At 42.2% G+C, this 17307-nt stretch overlaps 1 protein-coding gene across 1 annotated transcript in view; it reads left to right on the top strand.

Annotated features, from left to right (window-relative positions):
* Nucleotides 1-3402: 3402 nt before the first annotated feature.
* SLC39A8 (solute carrier family 39 member 8) overlaps nucleotides 3403-17307 on the top strand; it is a 73066-nt gene continuing 59161 nt past the window's right edge. Inside the window, exon 1 of the mRNA XM_035709635.2 lies at nucleotides 3403-3636. Within this exon, the coding sequence (XP_035565528.1) occupies nucleotides 3418-3636 (219 nt within the window). The 5' untranslated portion in view covers nucleotides 3403-3417. The remainder of the gene's footprint in view (nucleotides 3637-17307) is intronic.

The raw sequence follows: 17307 nt of genomic DNA, 5'->3' as shown, positions 1-17307 counted from the left end.
GGGAAATGAATGCACGAGAAAGTTTAAAAGATGCCAATTTGCTCCTTATTTTGCAATAGTAATGCAAGAATGAAGACTGAGAAAAATTTAAAGGTATTAAAAAAAGTAAGACTTGACTTTAAATGTCCTTTCCATTGGAGAATTGATTTTTTTTTAAGATTTATTTATTTGAAAGAGAGAGTGAGAGAGAGGGCATGAATGTGGGGGGCGGGCAGAGAAGGGGGCAGAGGGAGAGGTTTAAGCAGGCTCCTCACTGATCGGGGACCCTGAGGACATGGGGCTGGATGTCATGAGCTTGAGATCATGACCTGAGCCCAAACCAAGAGTCTGTGGCTTAACTGATTCAACTACCTAGGTGCCCCTGGAGAATTGAACTTTTATTTCTCTTCTAGGAGTTTCATGTTTTGTTCTGAAAGGTGACTCCCAAATTAGACATTTAGAAATAAGGCTGGAGTAATGCCTGGGTGGCTCTGTGGTTGAGCATCTGCCTTTGGCTCAGGGCATGATCCCGGAGTCCTAGGATCGGGTCCCACATCGGGCTTCCTGCATGGAGCCTGGTTCTCCCTCTGCCTGTGTCTCTGCCTCTTTCCCTGTCTCTCATGAATAAATAAATAAAATCTTTAAAAAAAGAAATAAGATTGGAATGAAATAAAATTGGAATGGATGCATGTTCTATCCCAGTTTTCCTGTTTGATAGGTGAGGGAATTGAACCCAAGACCAAGTTTCCCAGGTGACATTGTCAGAAAGAGAAAGCATCTTTTTATATCCTGGCTGGTATTCCCGGTATGCTCTCTTAAATATTATCATTTAAAATTACTTAACCTTTAAGGCAAATTTCTGAGAGATATTATAGTCATTAACATCACGCCTTATATTTTAAACTGTAAGTCCTTTCTCCAGTAATGATATTGCTGATAGAATGCCATATTTTGAGCCCCAAAACATTATCTGAGTAGTACTTTGGTGATCATATTTCATTAGAGTGGAAGATCTAGAAATTAGCCTTACCAATTTGGTAGTTAGTAGCTTGTAATTTTCTGAACACTCTCCCTTAATTGCATGCTTAAATTATGTTAACTGTAGTTGGAAAAGTTGCCAAGCGAGTTGATTATTACTTATTTTACTGTTTATTGTCTTTTGGGGTTGATGGGCAGGCAAAACATATGTATATAGACATGAATGACTACTACAAAATTTTTATTTAAAAAATACACAACACAAAATTTGTATTATTTAAAACCCATTTATATTTGTGGAGAGTCCAGCATCTTATCAATGTTGCAGTTCAAGCCATTTGCTGGATGTGGATGAACCACCTAAAGCATTCATTAATTTCCCAGAATCACTTTGAGTCACTGGGGCCAAAAGGAAAAATAGGCAACAAATTACATTTAAGAATCCAATAAAAATCTGGAAGAGTCTCATCTTTTGTGTAATTTAAGAGCTTAACTGTAACATGAACTTACTTCTGGCCCCCGGGTGAAACATTTGCCTTTTTGTACCATTGTAATTCCCTAAATTATTACTAACAAATATACAGATTTTATTATTGGAAGGGGCACGTCATCCAAGGTCATTTTGCTGATCTCCCTCCAAGACAAGAGGTAGGAGAACCTACCGCTTACCTGTGGGTTTGAAACACTCTGAATCATGGAGAAATCACTACCTATCAAAGCACTTGTGCTTTATCTTCCACAGAAACCTTCCTCTTGGGGACTCTGCCCTGTTACTAGTTAGAGCATAGTTAACACTTTCCATATGATAGCCTCTCAGTTATATCTCATCATTAGAATTTCCTAATCATTCTGGATTCTCACCATTCTGGAATTTTCTCTGTTTCTGTTTTTCACATTTGCATCTAAGTTCCTCATGGGAAAGGAGATTTTGTCCCTTTGCCTTTTTCTGCACTTAAAATCTGCTGTTCTGGGAGGCTGTGCGCTCTCCGTGTGCAAGGCAAGAGCACCGAATTCTTCTTGTACTTCTCCATGCAGCAGCGAATCGAGATTTACTTTATTTCTGGACAATTATATCCACTAGACACAACCTTTGTCCCCAAACACCGCATTCACTTTGCACAAGTTTGTTGATCTCACACCTAAGTCAGCCTCTCTTGATCCCTCACTTGAACAAACAAACATTCATTCTGATCTGCGGATATCCTGTGCGGCGTCAGGAAGGGCCGACTTGGGCAGTGCAGGCTCAGTTAGGCCGGCACCACGCTGCAGATTTGGTTTCCTTTTTTCCTCGGAGTTTACGAAGTAAGACAAAAAAGCAAATCCTGCTAATCTCTTAGACAATGCATGGGGCTCCTGACTCTATTCCAGGAAGTTAGTTTCGTCAAGGTAACAAAGGGACCACCGAGACCAGAAAGGAGGCTGGGGACGCCGACCCAGATGTGGCATCCAGGTAACCCCCCCCCTCCCCGGGGGGAGGGCGGAGAGCCCGGTCGGAGGAGCCACGCGCAGCGCCCGCCGCCCTGCGCCCCGGCCTGGACGCGCGCGGGAGCTCAGGCCGGGGGAGTGTGTGTCACCGAGTGCCAGAGAGGCGGGGACAGGGCCCGCCTCTTATCTGTAAAGGGCGGAGGGCCGGACCTCGGAGTTCCAGAGCTGACTTGCCAGAGATAGTGTTGAGAGACAGAGGGAGAGAGAGAGTTGGAGAGAGTTGGAGAGAGAGAGAGAGACGAGAGCGAGCGAGCCTGAGACTCACGTGGACACACACTGAGACGCAGAGACAGAAACAGGCAGGCGAGGTGAGAGGTCAGCCTGCAGCCTGGCCGAGCCGGCGCGGCCGTCGGGAGAGGGAGGGTCCCGCCTAGACGCCGAGTCCGGGACTCGAACGCGCTGTTGCCCGCGGCTCTTTGGGGCCTGCGCGTCTAAGCCCTTCCAAGTGTGCTCTCAGCCCATTTAGCAGCAAGACAGGAGCAAGAGGTGGGGTTCTGCCCTGAGAACGGTTTTCGCTCTTCCCAAAGTAACTGCTCGGTTCGGGACTCTATATCCGGGAGGAGCGTGCGTCCCCACACTATGCAAATCCCGGGACGTTTGCAAACCCGGCTCCGGGGCAGGCGGCCCCTGCCCGGCGGGCGTCCGGGGGAGCTCCCGGGGCTGGCCGGCGGGGGGCCCGCTGGCCCTTATCTCTGTCCCCCTTTGTCCTCTTTATCTTAGGCTCTCCAGGAGGCCCGGGGCCCCGCTCCGCCTATCGCTCCCCACGCCCGGCGGCACCTGCGCTTCGATGCGCCGCAGGTCGCGGGCTGCTGCTGTCCCGGAGGCGGCGGAGGCCCAGGGGCGCCCGCGTCGCGGCTGACCCGGACCCGCGCCGACGCCCGAGCCGCGCGCCCTTGGGCACCGACGGCGGCGCGCCCAGAGCGTCCCGGAGCGCTCCAGCCCGCCCCAGGCCCCCGCGAGGCGGCGCCGGCCGGCATGGCCCCGGGCCGGGCGGTGGCCGGGCTCCTGCTGCTGGCGGCCGCGGGCGTCGGAGGCGCGGCCGCGGGCCCCGCGCTGGCCTTCAGCGAGGATGTGCTGAGCGTGTTCGGCGCGAACCGGAGCCTGTCGGCGGCGCAGCTGGCGCACCTGCTGGAGCAGCTGGGAGCCGCCCCCACCCACGGCGTGGCCGAGCCCGCGCGGCTGCACTTCAACCAGGTACGGCGGGGCCCCCGCGGCCCTCCGGGCGCTCGGCGTCCGCCGGCCTCCAGGGGCCGGGACGCACGTCTTTGGGGAAAGCGGAGGGGAGAAGAGGATCGCGGCGTTTCCCAAGTGTGAGGCGGGAGCCTTTGCTTTTCCGCACGCCGCGCTCCTTGTAGCAGGCGCTCACTGAGGGCTGGTGCTGCTGCGGGAGCCGGGCTTCGCGGTGCTGCTCCCGGGGCGCTGGGACGTCAGACCAGTGCGGTTATAAGACTTTAGAGGACACTTTACGAAGGAGGTGAGGCCTAGAACACAGGTTTAGCTAGACATTTGGTAATGCCTAGGATTTCAGGACAGCCATGGGCTACCTGGGGGAATGTTAAGATCATACAGTTAGTACATTTCAAAAAAAAAAAAAAAAAAAAAAAAAAGAAAGAAAGATGCACCTTAGGAGATACTTTTTAGATCGGGACGGTGTGCTTGAATTTTCCCAGCACAGATGGTGGCTCACACGCCGCCCTCATCAACAGTTGCCTGATGGAGAAGAACTGCCCACGAGGTACATACAGCGCAGGTGTCTTTCCTAGGCGGGTTTCATAGGCGCGCAGAGCTGAAGGGGCTGTTGTACAGAGATGGGGAAACCAAGGAGGCCCGGACCGAGATCACATACCCGGTTGGTGCCCAGACTGGGTTTAGACTCTTAGTCTTTAGTCATTTGTCAGGTCAAGTGTTTGATTTTAATTTTCATTCAAAACAACAACAACAAAAATATATTGCTCAGTACCTATACACAGGTTTAGCTAGACATTTGGTAATGCCTAGGATTTCAGGACAGCCATGGGCTACCTGGGGGAATTTTAAGATCATACAGTTAGTACATTTCAAAAAAAAAAAAAAAAAGATGCCCATTATAGATACCTAGTCACCTCCCTAATAAATATCCTATGACTGAGTATTTCTTAAAGCTGTGAGGTGGGCAAAGTGCACATTTAGCATCCTCTCCAAAACTCCTCCCCACTTTTGAAAATCCGGTTAACCCGGTGTCTTGATTTTTTTTTTTTTTTCCCTTCTGTTCTTGTTCTGGTGACAGCTGATGATGAACAGCAGTATGCAGTAGTTTGCATAGTGTTTGCCACTTCTGAGCAATGTTCATTTGTGTTACCAGAAATTTTTGCATTCTGAGATGTTGTGGGAAATACTGTATACTCTATCTCCACTCAGGAATTTAGCATTTCCCAACATTATCTAATCTTAGATGCCAGCTAGGGAAACTTTAATCAGGTAAAATCCTTGCTAGTAACATTATAGATAGGCTGGCATTCTTTTCACTAGAACCCCCTTACCTCAATTAAAACATATAATACTTGGGAAGAAGTAGAACTTTCTGACGCCACAGGGGTTTCAGAGGGTGACCTGCCTTTGACCTGGAAGGGTTTTGGGGTCCGCTTATGTATGTTCTTTAGTAAACTGTATATAGGTTCATTTCTGGCATGCTATTTCCTTTTGCTTAGTATCCGAGAACTTCTGTGTTGGAAAACTGTAATGCCCTCATAGTATACAGCTATTTTAGAAAATGAAGCAAACACCTTCCTAAGTGTTTTCTGTCTAGTTGCTTTTTCTCCTTTTCAATTAGGGGAAACAGCTGACTAAAGTATTCTAGGTAGGAGGAGGGGCGGTCATCTGCTTGGAAAGGAGTGCGGGGATTTCGCTGGCAGCTGCATATCTGTGGCCCACACATTGTTTTGACTTAAGTTATCTCCTTATCTTGTCATGTCTGGAGGTGTAGATGAATTATAAAGCGACAGAAGACCCCGAACCATCTTTTGGCAAAGACACTGGAAAATATGCCTAAATTATTTAGGAAAATCGGTTAACTATATTAGCAATATGATCCTCAGTTTATGAATAAGTCGGATGCCTCAATAAATAAATTATATGTATGTTGACACCTTGTTTCTTAATCTCGTGTTTGCATATTTAAGTACCATCATTATAGCATCTGTGGGCATCAAAAAGAGACAGGAAGAAACCCACAATTACTTTGGAAACAAAGGGAAGCTGAGGAAAGTTTATCATGTAATCAGGCCTAACAAACATCAACTAAAAAGTGCTAAAGAAAACAATAGTCATCAGTTAAATGGTGACAAATGAAATGGCATTCCAGAGAATCCATTAATTTGCTGGCTTTCATATCTGCTCCAGCAAGACACCATCCAATCTGGAGCAAAATTTATAGCCATTAATCTCTCTCTCTTTTTAAAAATATATTTATTTGATAGAGAGAGAGAGCCAGAGTGCACATAGCACACATGAAGTGGGAGGGACAGGAGGAGAGAGAGAATCCCAGGCAGATCCCAAACTGAATGTGGGGCCCACCCTGGGGCTTGATCTCACTCTGAGATCAGGACCTGAGTTGAAACCCAGAGTTGGATGCTTAACCAACCGAGCCACCCAGGTGCCCCTTCATATCTCTATTTTGAAGAATACAACTTCAGTTTCCCCACCTGCAGTAAAGTAGAATAAATAATGCATGGGCCTATTGTGAGAAGCCTGACTTTCTGACTTTGAAAAAGGCTGAGAAAATAGAATTTATTTTGATAAGCCAGGGATTTATCAGATTTTCTAAGAGATCTATTTACAAACGGCATTGTTCCTTTGGATGAGGGCTGTAATGTTTCTTAGGTCAGCTTTTCTCAAGTAATAGACTACCGTACCCTGGAGGTTTGTTAGACAATTTTGGAAGGGCTTCTAATATATATATATATATATATATATATATTTTTTTTTTAGTATCCCCAAGTACTATTAAATTAAGTTGTTGCTTTGGGAGACCAAAGTGACCCAAGTTCAAAACAGAGACAACAAAACAATTGAGTTTATCCTTCTGCTTCTTGTGGTTACTGACATCCAAAAAGCAGGTAGAACAGGCAATCCCAGACAATGAGAGGAGGGACCTCTTTGAGCTAACTGAGTCTTGGGCCCCTAGAATTGGATGTAAGCTTGATCCATCTTAGGGGACTCCCACCATAAACAGGGGCACCCTGGCTGAATGAATACCCCTCGTGATTGATTTAGGGGATTTAAGAACGGCCTCAGTGTTACCCTTTATTTGTTTGGATGTTCCTCTCTCCTCCAAATGTTCTTTTCTCTTCATTTTCTTTTCAAAAAAACCTTAGCTTCTAGTTCTTAGGTGTAGACACTGGTTAAACAGCTTGATAAAAGGGAACACTCTTATCCTCCAAATGATAACTCCAAGCGGCAGGAAATGTGTCTCTTCAGATCAATCAGTTGGCTAGGGAGGGTTAGTCGGGGTGCTGGAGACATGGGTGTGGATGCAGGAGGTTGGCCTGGAAGGTGACCTTTGTTTCACCCATCACCCAACCCTATGATTTTACTTTTCTCTCTCAACTCCTTCTCCTTCCTTCTTCTTCTTCTTCTTCTTCTTCTTCTTCTTCTTCTTCTTCTTCTTCTTCTTCTTCTTCTTCTTCTTTCTTCTTCTTCTTCTTCTTTCTTCTTTCTTCTTTCTTCTTCTCCTTCTCCTTCTCCTTCTCCTTCTTCTTCTTCTTTCTTCTTTTTGATATTTATCCTGCAGGACATATCCTGCTTTTATTTTTCCTTCTACATTCCTGCACCCTGTTACCTGAGCCTTGTTTTTAAACCTCTTCCAATTCATGTTCAATCTTCCTAACACAACACTTGGAGTATGCTTCTCTCCTTTCAAAACTCAGCCAGGAGCCGGCTGTCTTTTTGCTGGTGAAGTTTAAATCCTGCGACTGACATTCAAGGTTGATGCCTGAGATGCCAACCTATCTCTCTCTACACCTAGCACTCACTAAACTAAATTATTTGCTCTTTGGTGAATTCACCTGAAACTTTTGCACATCTACTTCCTAGCTCATTATCTTCCCTGTATCCTTCCTATGTCCAACTAGAAAGTCCTCCTTTTCCTTGAATTACCCTATCAAAATTGTACATTTTTATGAGACCACCAAACTCCTCCATCAAACCTTTCTGGGGCATCGAAGCCAGCACCAACTCACTGATTACTCTCTTTTTCAAATTCTGGAAGTATTTTTTTTTTATTATGCTGTTTACAGTTAACTATTCGTATGTTCAACAGATAGTTTGAATGACTACTATCTAATGAAAATGGTCATTTTTAAAGTAGATGTAGATTCTGATCGTATCACTCCTCTTACTAAAGGAATTCAATTCCTTCAAGGTAAACTTCAAACACTTTAATGTAGTTCAAGCCCTTTTATGATCTGGTTGCTGTGTATTTCTCAAGCCTTATCCTTTGCCACTACTCCAGTCTTCATGGACTGCCCACAGTTCCTGGTTCTCTCTGTATATCTGTTGATGCTTCAGCTATATCAGTTTAGACGTTATTTCTTCAGAGAAGCCTTTCTTGATCTGCTCAAGCGTTTAGTAGGAGCCCCTTCTATGTGATCCTAAGTTAACTGGTGCCTATGCAATCGTAATATATATAGCAATTATAATAGTATGATATGTAAATAATTTCATGCATCACAATATTCTATTTATATGCCCCCCTCCCCTACACTGATATCTACACATCTGATTTTAAACAAATTGAAGAGAATGACCTGACTCATCTCTGGGGGCTAGTATAGTGCCTGGTACATAACACATATTTTATGTATTTCTTTTTTTTTTAAAGATTTTATTTATTTATTCATGAGACACAGAGAGAGAGAGGCAGAGACATAGGCGGAGGGAGAAGAGGTTCCCCATGGGGAGCCCAATACGGGACTTGATCCCAGGACCCCAGGATCCTGACCTGAGCTAAAGGCAGATGCTCAGGTCCCGATTTTCTGTATTTTTTGAATGGATGTGTGAAGATTGTTTAATGCGAGTAATATAGTTTGGGTTCTCCCATGGCATTACAGTTTATTGAGCGAGGGATGACATACACACACATAACTATAATAATGCACAATAGCATGATATGTCTAATTAAAGAACAGCAAACAATCAGCCTTGTGTTTTCAGAAAACTCATCTGCATGAGAGTGTGGAATATTGGGTTGGGTCTAGACGGAATGAAAGAGGAGACTGCAGTGGTTGCCAGATGTAATGATGATTGCTTGAGCCTGGAGACAGTCAGGAGGTAGCATAAAGGCTCTGCCTCTTGTACTAGAAGGACAGGCAAAAAAGTATCCCCCAAACAAATACCTTCTACTTCCATCTTTTGCCTGTAGTGTCATTTAACTATTGTTAAATCTTTTACTTCATTAGTTTCCAGCCTAATGATGCCAAAGGAAGAGGCAGTGAGGGAACTCTTGGCTTTTTATTTCGCTGGATGGTTGGGCTAGCAGTGTGTAGCCAACAGAAGGGGTGTGTGTGTGTGTGTGTGTGTGTGTGTGTGTGTGTGTTCATTACATATGTGTTGTATGCATAGATTGTTGTACTTTTTCCTGGGGTGGGGGTAATGGCGGGTTAGATGAGGGAGATTGTGGGAAACCCTGACATGGACGGAGGAGAGAAAGAACATCTTTTTTTTTTTTTTTTTGGCTTTTGTGTTCTGAGAAATGGGTGGGGGTAAATCTTCTAGGAATGCCTTCCAGCCGGCTTGTTCAGGTGAGAAATGAAGGGTGAGACAGAGGGCAGGACAGAGGGCGAGGCTGCATTTAGGTCTCTGGTTGCCTTTCCTTCAAGACAATGTATCTATTCTCATCTATTATTCACTCTCATTTAAGTTGACTGTGTACAGTTAGATCATTGTTTCCAAGAAGTTTTGGGAAAATGAAGGACACTCTTAATTCATTTGACTATGATGTCAAGAGCTTAGTTTGCCTCCATGCCAGGTATGATTGGGATCCATTTGGGAAAATGCCCTTTATTCTTTCTATATCTAACTATCCTATGAGTCACATGCACTCTTTTGTACTTATCAAAAAGAATTATATCTAGGAATTTATTGGTCTTTTACTATGTGTCATACCTTTTAACTAATTTATTTGTATTATTGTATTTTATACTCACAACAATCCTCTGATAGTGGCACCATTATCATCTTCATTTTACACATGAGAAAAATGTGGCACAGAAAGGTTAAGTAACTTGACCAGTGTCACATAGTAAGTGGTGGGACCTCAGGCAATCCTAAACACTATTCCAGAATGGATGTTTTTAATTATAGTATTAAAAAGTCACACTCTTCCTAGCCTGGGCAACTATTACTTCAGATTTTGAATGACGAGTAGAAATTTCTCATCATTGATCACAATCATTTTATTGATTGCTTAGTCACATGAAGGGAACTGTGCCAAGACTATAGAAACCCCAGAGGTGATAATGGGTTGTCTTCCTTAGAGAGCTTCTAATCGAAATAAGGAATAAAACGGAGACTTATTCCTTATTCCTTTGCCTTGAGAAGGTGTGCAAGGCAAAATTGTGTAGTAGCTAAGTAATCACTGAGATAAGGTGAGAGATATCATTAGATTGGCCATGATTAACCGTCATATGAATGCTGGTGATAGCATATGCTACTGGTTTCACGGGAAGCAATGAGGGAAGAGTAGGTGAGGGGAATTACGAACTCTGACCGCAGGCAAGTCTGTGTTACGAGGGGGAGTTTGAGCTCTCACACACATTAACAGGAGAGGGCAGAGGTAAAAACTTTTTTCCTTAATGGGGGTAGATCTTTATTCCTCACTATGGGTGTTCAGAATAGAGTAGCCCGGTGGGAGATTTGCAGTTTTTATGTTTTCCAGGATTCATGCCCTACTCCTGTTTCCCAATGATACCCATTTTGGGAGATGCTGAGGGCCAGGGACTTCTTTCTCCCATCATAAAAATTCATTACTTTTCAACTATGACTGTTGTTTAAAGGTTCTTTTTTTTCTTTAAATTTAATGTTCATTTGAATTCTGTATGTCATCAGTTTCTTTTGGCGGTAGTAGGGGTTGGGGGAGAAAAATAAGAATATAAATTGGAATGGAAAATGAGGCCTGGAATTGAAAGGGATTGATATTTCTCAGGGAAAAGAAAATCCACCCCTTTTTGAAGGCAGCTTAATGTGGTTGGTGATAAGAGTCTGCAAGTTACTTATTTTCAGAGTGGCATTTCCTTAAGGGACTGACCATATTGCTAGGTGCAAATGGTTAATATTACGATCTTTTACCATGAAATTTACTTTGAAAAAATAATGTTTCTAAACTCTAGACCACCTAAGAAGCTGTAGTTTTCAGAGAGTTTTCCCATCCTCAACTCCAGATAACAGTAGGTTCCTGCATGTAATTGAAACTAATTAATTTATTCTCAAACTATTCCAAGTTTTCTGTTTCAGGAGCCAAATGGGTTCACCAAGTCTTGAGATTTGTTTTATAAAGAAATGAAACTATCATTGAATTACCTTTGTGATGATGGGATTTGGGAGCAGAGAAAATCTCCCGAATGGAGCCTTGTTTCAGCTGGTTTCTGTCTGCTTCCAAAGATCCTCTGTTGTTTTTCTTGGCTTGGAGTATAAGGAGAACAAAAACAAAAATCTGTAAATCTAGATCAAAGGTGTTAACCTGAAAAGTAGTATTTTGCCTTTCAAGTCTAAATATTTAATACCTTGGCTTTTTAAATAACTAACTGAATGGCTAAAGAACAAAAACAGGTGTGCATTGATAAGGCCTCTAAGGCTTTAGTTCCATGAACCTAGCTTAAAAATAATCCAGAGTTGTCATCGATTTATTTGGTGAGCTTCTTAGATCTCTAACTATAGTAGCAAATACAACATAATGGTTAACAATTTGGCCTCTGGAATCAAACAGACCTGGGCTGAAATTCTAATTCTGTCACTTATTAGCTGGGGAATCACAGGCAAGACACAGGCAAGTCACTTAACTTCCTCAGTCCTTAGTTTTTACATCTGTGAACTAGAAAAATAAGAACCTTACTCATAGAATGGTTGTTTGAACTAAAAAATAAATAAGAACAATCATAACGTTTACTGAGCAATCACTGTATTTCAGGCACTTCTATATTTATTGCATTACATGTAATAATGCAAATAAGATTTTTTCCCCATTACCTCTATTACTTCAAATAACATAACAAGTAAGACAATATGTGTAAAACACTTAGCATCATTCCTGCCTCAAATATATGCTCAATGCATAGTTATTATAATACTGTGTTACTTGATACATCTACACTCTTCTTAACAAAGTTGTCTTTCACTAGAGGCCTGAGGACCCCAGGGTCAGTCAACTTACAGAGGAAAGCACTACTATAAAAGGACAGCTAGGATTAATGAAATGAAGAGTTCAGTGAGAAATATGTCAGTCCAGTGACTTTGGTTTCATTGTTAGTTTCCATTGCACCTCTCACCTTGAAGTTCTTTTACCTTTTGCCTCTGCTTCCCTTTGATTGACCACTACTGATAAATTCCTACAAATGTAAACCTTAAGTGTATATAGGCTAATGAAATAATATTAAGTATTTCAATATGCATTGAAATTATGGACATTTCTTCTCCTCCAGATTTCTTCTTCTTCAGTGTAGCCTCCACTTCTGAGGCTACATTTAGGAGTTGGCTGTATTTTATTATTTTTGTCCAAAATTTACATCACTACTGAAATGTGAATGGTTGATAGTCTATGTTATATTTCTAGAAATTGATGCAATTGTGGTTTTAAGTTTAGATTTACTTCAGGGTCTCTGTATGGGTTTTATAAGCTGACTGAATCCAGGGCCCTTCACGTCTAGCTGGCCTTGTTAGTTGATAGCACAGGAGCTGCTTTGGTCTCACTGGAATAAGTGGGAGATGAAAGGTAGCCCAGACTCTAGATCAATGGGAATGGTAAAATCGGTAGGCCAGTTCTGAGTTGGGTCACAGATCGTTCCTGCTTCATATACATATGAGCACATGTGCAAAAAACACAGTTTCTTTTATTAAGGAATGCAAGCTATTGTCCTGGCTGATTGAGTTTCTGTATCAATCATGATGGATCAGGGATCTTAGAATTTAGGGATATTCTTCGCTTACTTTACCTACACACCTTAATGAGAAAAGCTAGACCTTGGCTCTATTTCTAATCTTGAGATGAATGCCAGTTAGGGAAATATTCTTTTTAAAAATTAATTAACAATTAATTTTATTAATTTTTATTTTTCTCTTTTTTAAAAGATTTTATTTATTTATTCATGAGAGACAGAGAGAGAGAGAGAGAGAGAGAGAGGCAGAGACACAGGCCGAGGGAGAAGCAGGCTCCATGCATAGCCCGACATGGGACTCAATCCTGGGTCTCCAGGATCACACCCTGGGCTGAAGGCAGCGCTAAACCACTGAGCCACCCAGGCTGCCCACAATTAATTAATTTTAGAGAGAGGGAGAGAGGAGGGGAAGGGGCAGAGGGAGAGGAAGGGAGAGAGAACCTAATGCGGGGCTTGACCCTGAGGTCATGATTGGAACCCAAATGGAGAGTTAGATGCTTAACTGACTGAGTTCCCCAGGCACCATCCCCCCTTTTTTCAGTTAAGGAAAGATTCCGGGTAGGACCTGCACACTAGGAGAGGAAGCAGGTTCTGTCCTAAGAGGAATGAGGCTAACATTTATGGAGTACTTATCATGTTCCAGGCACTGTGCCCAGTACTTCCTTAAACACCATCCCATTAGCCCTCTTAATCTCACCGGGTAAGTGTTCTAGGTATTTCCAAGAGAAAAGCCAGTCTTAGTGGGTTAAATACTTCACCCAAAGTCATAGCTCAGAAGTGGCAGAGTGAGAATTCCATTCTAGGGTGACTGGACTTTGAAGCCTATGCTCTTTCCACTTTTGTTCCTCATGCTGAGGAATATCATCCCAAGAGCGACTGATTGATTTTCCAAAAAGCCAAGTGTCCCCTACTGCCATCTGTGTACTTGGATGTCAGGGTAGAATTGCTGTGAGCTTCTTGAAGCCACTGGGAACTATACAGTCATTTGAAGCAGGAAAGTATTCTCTGTTGATATTACTCTTGTTTCAGTAAAAGAAGAAAAAAGTTGTTATTTTTTTCCTCGTGCTGAAGTTGTCTCTGCAATAGTCAGGACTAGCTCTAAAACCTGATGTTAATACCTTCATAGTTTTTTTTTTTTAACCTTGCAATGTTATTTCCTGATTATTGGCATTTGATACTCAAAACATTATTGTGAGAGAATGAAGCCATATATCAGTCTCCCCAGAAACTGAGACACAAATAAGTCATTTGTCAGAAATGTCCACATTTGTCTGGGAGAACAGGCATTCCGAGTCCGAATGTCCATTTCTTCTCCATTGTCCTGGTTTGCAGCAGATGCTGTGTTAGTGGGGCCCCTATGCTGTGAATCCCCTGAATATGAATATGCCTTTGTGCCCTGCTTTCTGTATATAATTGAACAGTGGAAATATTTGAATTCATATTCCATTTCCCCACCTTCCACAGCACATAGGGCTCTGGCCCTGTCCCCAGTGCTTTCATGAGATTACTCTGTAGGACATCCCCTAGAACCTTCTTATTGCTTCCCACACTGGGCGCTTCTCAGGCCTTACCTCTGCCAGCACTGGTAGGTCTTACCTCTACTACTATTGAGCACATCCTACCGGAAACACACCCTCCCCTTGCCGGCAACCACATGTGCCTTGATTTTCTTATCTCTCTGCTTCTTTTTGATTTCAGTGTCCTTTGCTCATCCTTTAACTATTATTGTTCCGCAGGATTCTGTTTCAAGTCCTCTTCCTTTTGATTTTACACACTCTCTTTGCACAACCGCAGCCTGTCCTCTGGCTGAGGTTATCACTCATCTGTCTATGCTCTGTAAAGAGAGGGCTGGGTCCAGATTTCTCTTTTGAGGTTTAGCCTGGCACATCCAGTTGCCCATTGATGTGCCAACTCAGCAGGTCTAGACTTGTCCCAAATGGAGCTCATCAACTCTATCCTTCCTCCGTCACAACCTCCTGGTAAGTCCATTTTGCCAATCTCAGTAATCAGCATCACCATCTGCTTGGTTGTTTGACTAAGCTGAAAACCGATGTCATTCTAGACACCTCTCCCCCATTATTGCACCTAAGTCCTGTCATGGTAATGTCAATGTCAACATATTTCTGACTTAATCTTTCCAAACTCCAGGGTTCTCTGTTGTCTAATGGGGGTAGTTTTACTTACTTGATGGGATTGTTGTGAAGATGAAATGAGTTATTGTATCTTGCCATTTAGTCCTCTGCCTGGCATGCAGTAAATGCTCAAAAAATCCCTGCCATGTTGCTGCTTCCGCCAGTCTTGCCCCGTGCCAGTCTGTGTGCTCCTCATCACTGCCTCCAAACTTAAATCTCTCATTTGCAAATCTGGTCATTGCATCATCCTCAAGTGGCTTCTCATTAGTGTTAGAATAAAATCTAAACACCTTGCCTGATACTTAAGGCCCTGCGGTAATAATCCTACCCCCATATTTCTCCAACCTTATTTCTCCTTTTTTCTTTACATCTCAGCTTAGATACTGTTTTCTCCTGGAAGCCTCTGACAGTTCCGTAACTCTAGGGTGGGTTAATTATCCTTTCTTCACATGAAGGAATCCTACTTTAGCACTTATCAGGCTATCCTATAGTTACTTATATTTATATCCAAACTTTTCAATAGTCTGTAAGATCTGGGAGCTTAGGGGTTGGGCTTTTTCAATCACTTTCTTTTTTTCTGTAACTAGCATAGTATCTGGCATTTTGTAGGTATTCAGGAAATATTTATTGAATGAATGAAAACTTCTACCTTGTAACACTAAGTTTTATACTGACATACTAACATAACTTTTTAAATTAATCTAGTTGCCTCACTTAATTCAAGGTAAGCCAGCCATTCCTTTATTTTTTTGCAGGCAAATTTTTAAAATAGTATAAAAGAAATAGTATGTTAAAATATAACCTGTGTATCATTGAAGTAGAAGGAAATAATAGTTTTTTATTCCTTCTAATTTGTGAATTTTGTCAGAATTTTTTCCTCATTTAGACTTGGATTTTCTCCATGGCTTATAGTTATCATTCTTAGGGCAAGTTGGAAATATTGGTGTCAGTATAGCTTATTTGTAGTATCAGGGCCACCGAACTCGTTCTGGGAAAGTTTCCTGTTATGAACAGAGAAAGTCGTGGTTGGAAAAATTGGCTCTTCAGAGATAAATGACTGGTAAGTGACTCTCAGGTTGTCCAGTTGTATTTCTCAGAATTATACTCAGGTACCATGTGCCAGTTTCTAATTTTTTTTTCATCCATCCTTCCTTTCCTTAATCTGGCAAATTAGTGATTGTTATAAATGAAGTATCTTACATGTCCAAAGCCTTGTTGGGGTTGAAGAAGATATAAAAGGAATACATCCACCCTTCCAAGATCTTCATGTGATCTTATTAGAAAGCTATCTATTTTCACCAGCAGGTGATTATATAAGGAAGCACACTGTGAGTGCTAACCGAAAATACCGTGGGTATGGTAGTCTGGTGAGCATAGCAGTATTAAGCAGAGGAGGTGGGGCCAAATGTTAGGACAAATAGGGATTGTAGATATATCCAAAGATATATATCACATATATATCTTTGAGAGGAGATATATCAGAATTGTAGGTGGGCGGCATGGGGCATAGAAGGTAAAATACAAGACACATGAAAACTTTTTAGTTAGAATAGCGAGTTCAAGTATGCTTTTGGAGGATAGTGAAGGGACTAAGGAAGATTGGACACAGATAATTGAAGTTCTTCAGTGTCAGGACTTTAGATTCTTGGCAGAAGGGAAATTTTTTGTTTTTCTGTGGGGAGCCAGTTTGAGTAGAAGAGTGACAAAGGCAATTTTTAGTAGAAACAATCTTTTGGGGATGTAGGATAAACAGGGTGAGAGGTATATTAGATAAGATCGATTAGAAGTTCTCAGGGTGACAGTTAAGTGGTATGTGTCATTCTTATGTGCCAGACCAGAGTTTGTAACCCTTTGTACTCTTACAAATTATTGAGAACACCAAAGACCTGGAGTATATGTGGTTTATATCTATTGGTATTCACCGTTATAGAAATTACTGTTGAAAAAATTTTAAATATTTGTTTACTATATTAAAAATAACATTAATAAGCCTATACCATATTAACATTTTTTAATGAAACATAATTGTATTTTCTATGACAAAAAATTAGTGGGAAGAATGGCATTGTTTTTACATTTTTTCAAATCTCTTTAATATCTAGCTTAGTGGAAGACAGATGTATTCTCATATATGCTTCTGCATTCAATGTTGTGACATATGTCACATACTATCTGGAAAATTCATTGTTCACTTATAAAAGAATGAAAGTGAAAAAGGAAAATGAAGTCTTCGTATTATTATAAAAATAAGTTTGACCTTACATTTTCTCTGGAAGGGTTTGGGTAATCTCTAGGGGTCCCTGGATCACATTTGAAAACCACTGTGCTAGGGATACCTGGGTGGCTCAGTGGTTGAGCATCTGCCTTTGGCTCTGGTTGTGATCCCAGGGTCCTGGGATTGAGTCCTGCATCCAGGTCTCAGCAGGGAGCCTGCTTCTCCCTCTGCCTGTCTCTGCCTCTCTGTGTCTCTCATGAATAAATAAATAAAATCTTAAAAAAAAGAAAAGAAAACCACTGTGCTAAAGATAACTTTGAAAGATGAGCTCACTCTTGGTGGCATATGCCCCAGCTCTGCCTGGAGAACAGTCATACCTCCTACACCTTAATCC

The sequence above is a fragment of the Canis lupus genome, chromosome 32 (assembly GCF_003254725.2).
Source record: "Canis lupus dingo isolate Sandy chromosome 32, ASM325472v2, whole genome shotgun sequence".
Taxonomy (NCBI): Eukaryota; Metazoa; Chordata; class Mammalia; order Carnivora; family Canidae; genus Canis; species Canis lupus.
Note: the sequence above shows the minus strand (reverse complement) of the source record. Positions and strands in the feature narration are given on the sequence as shown.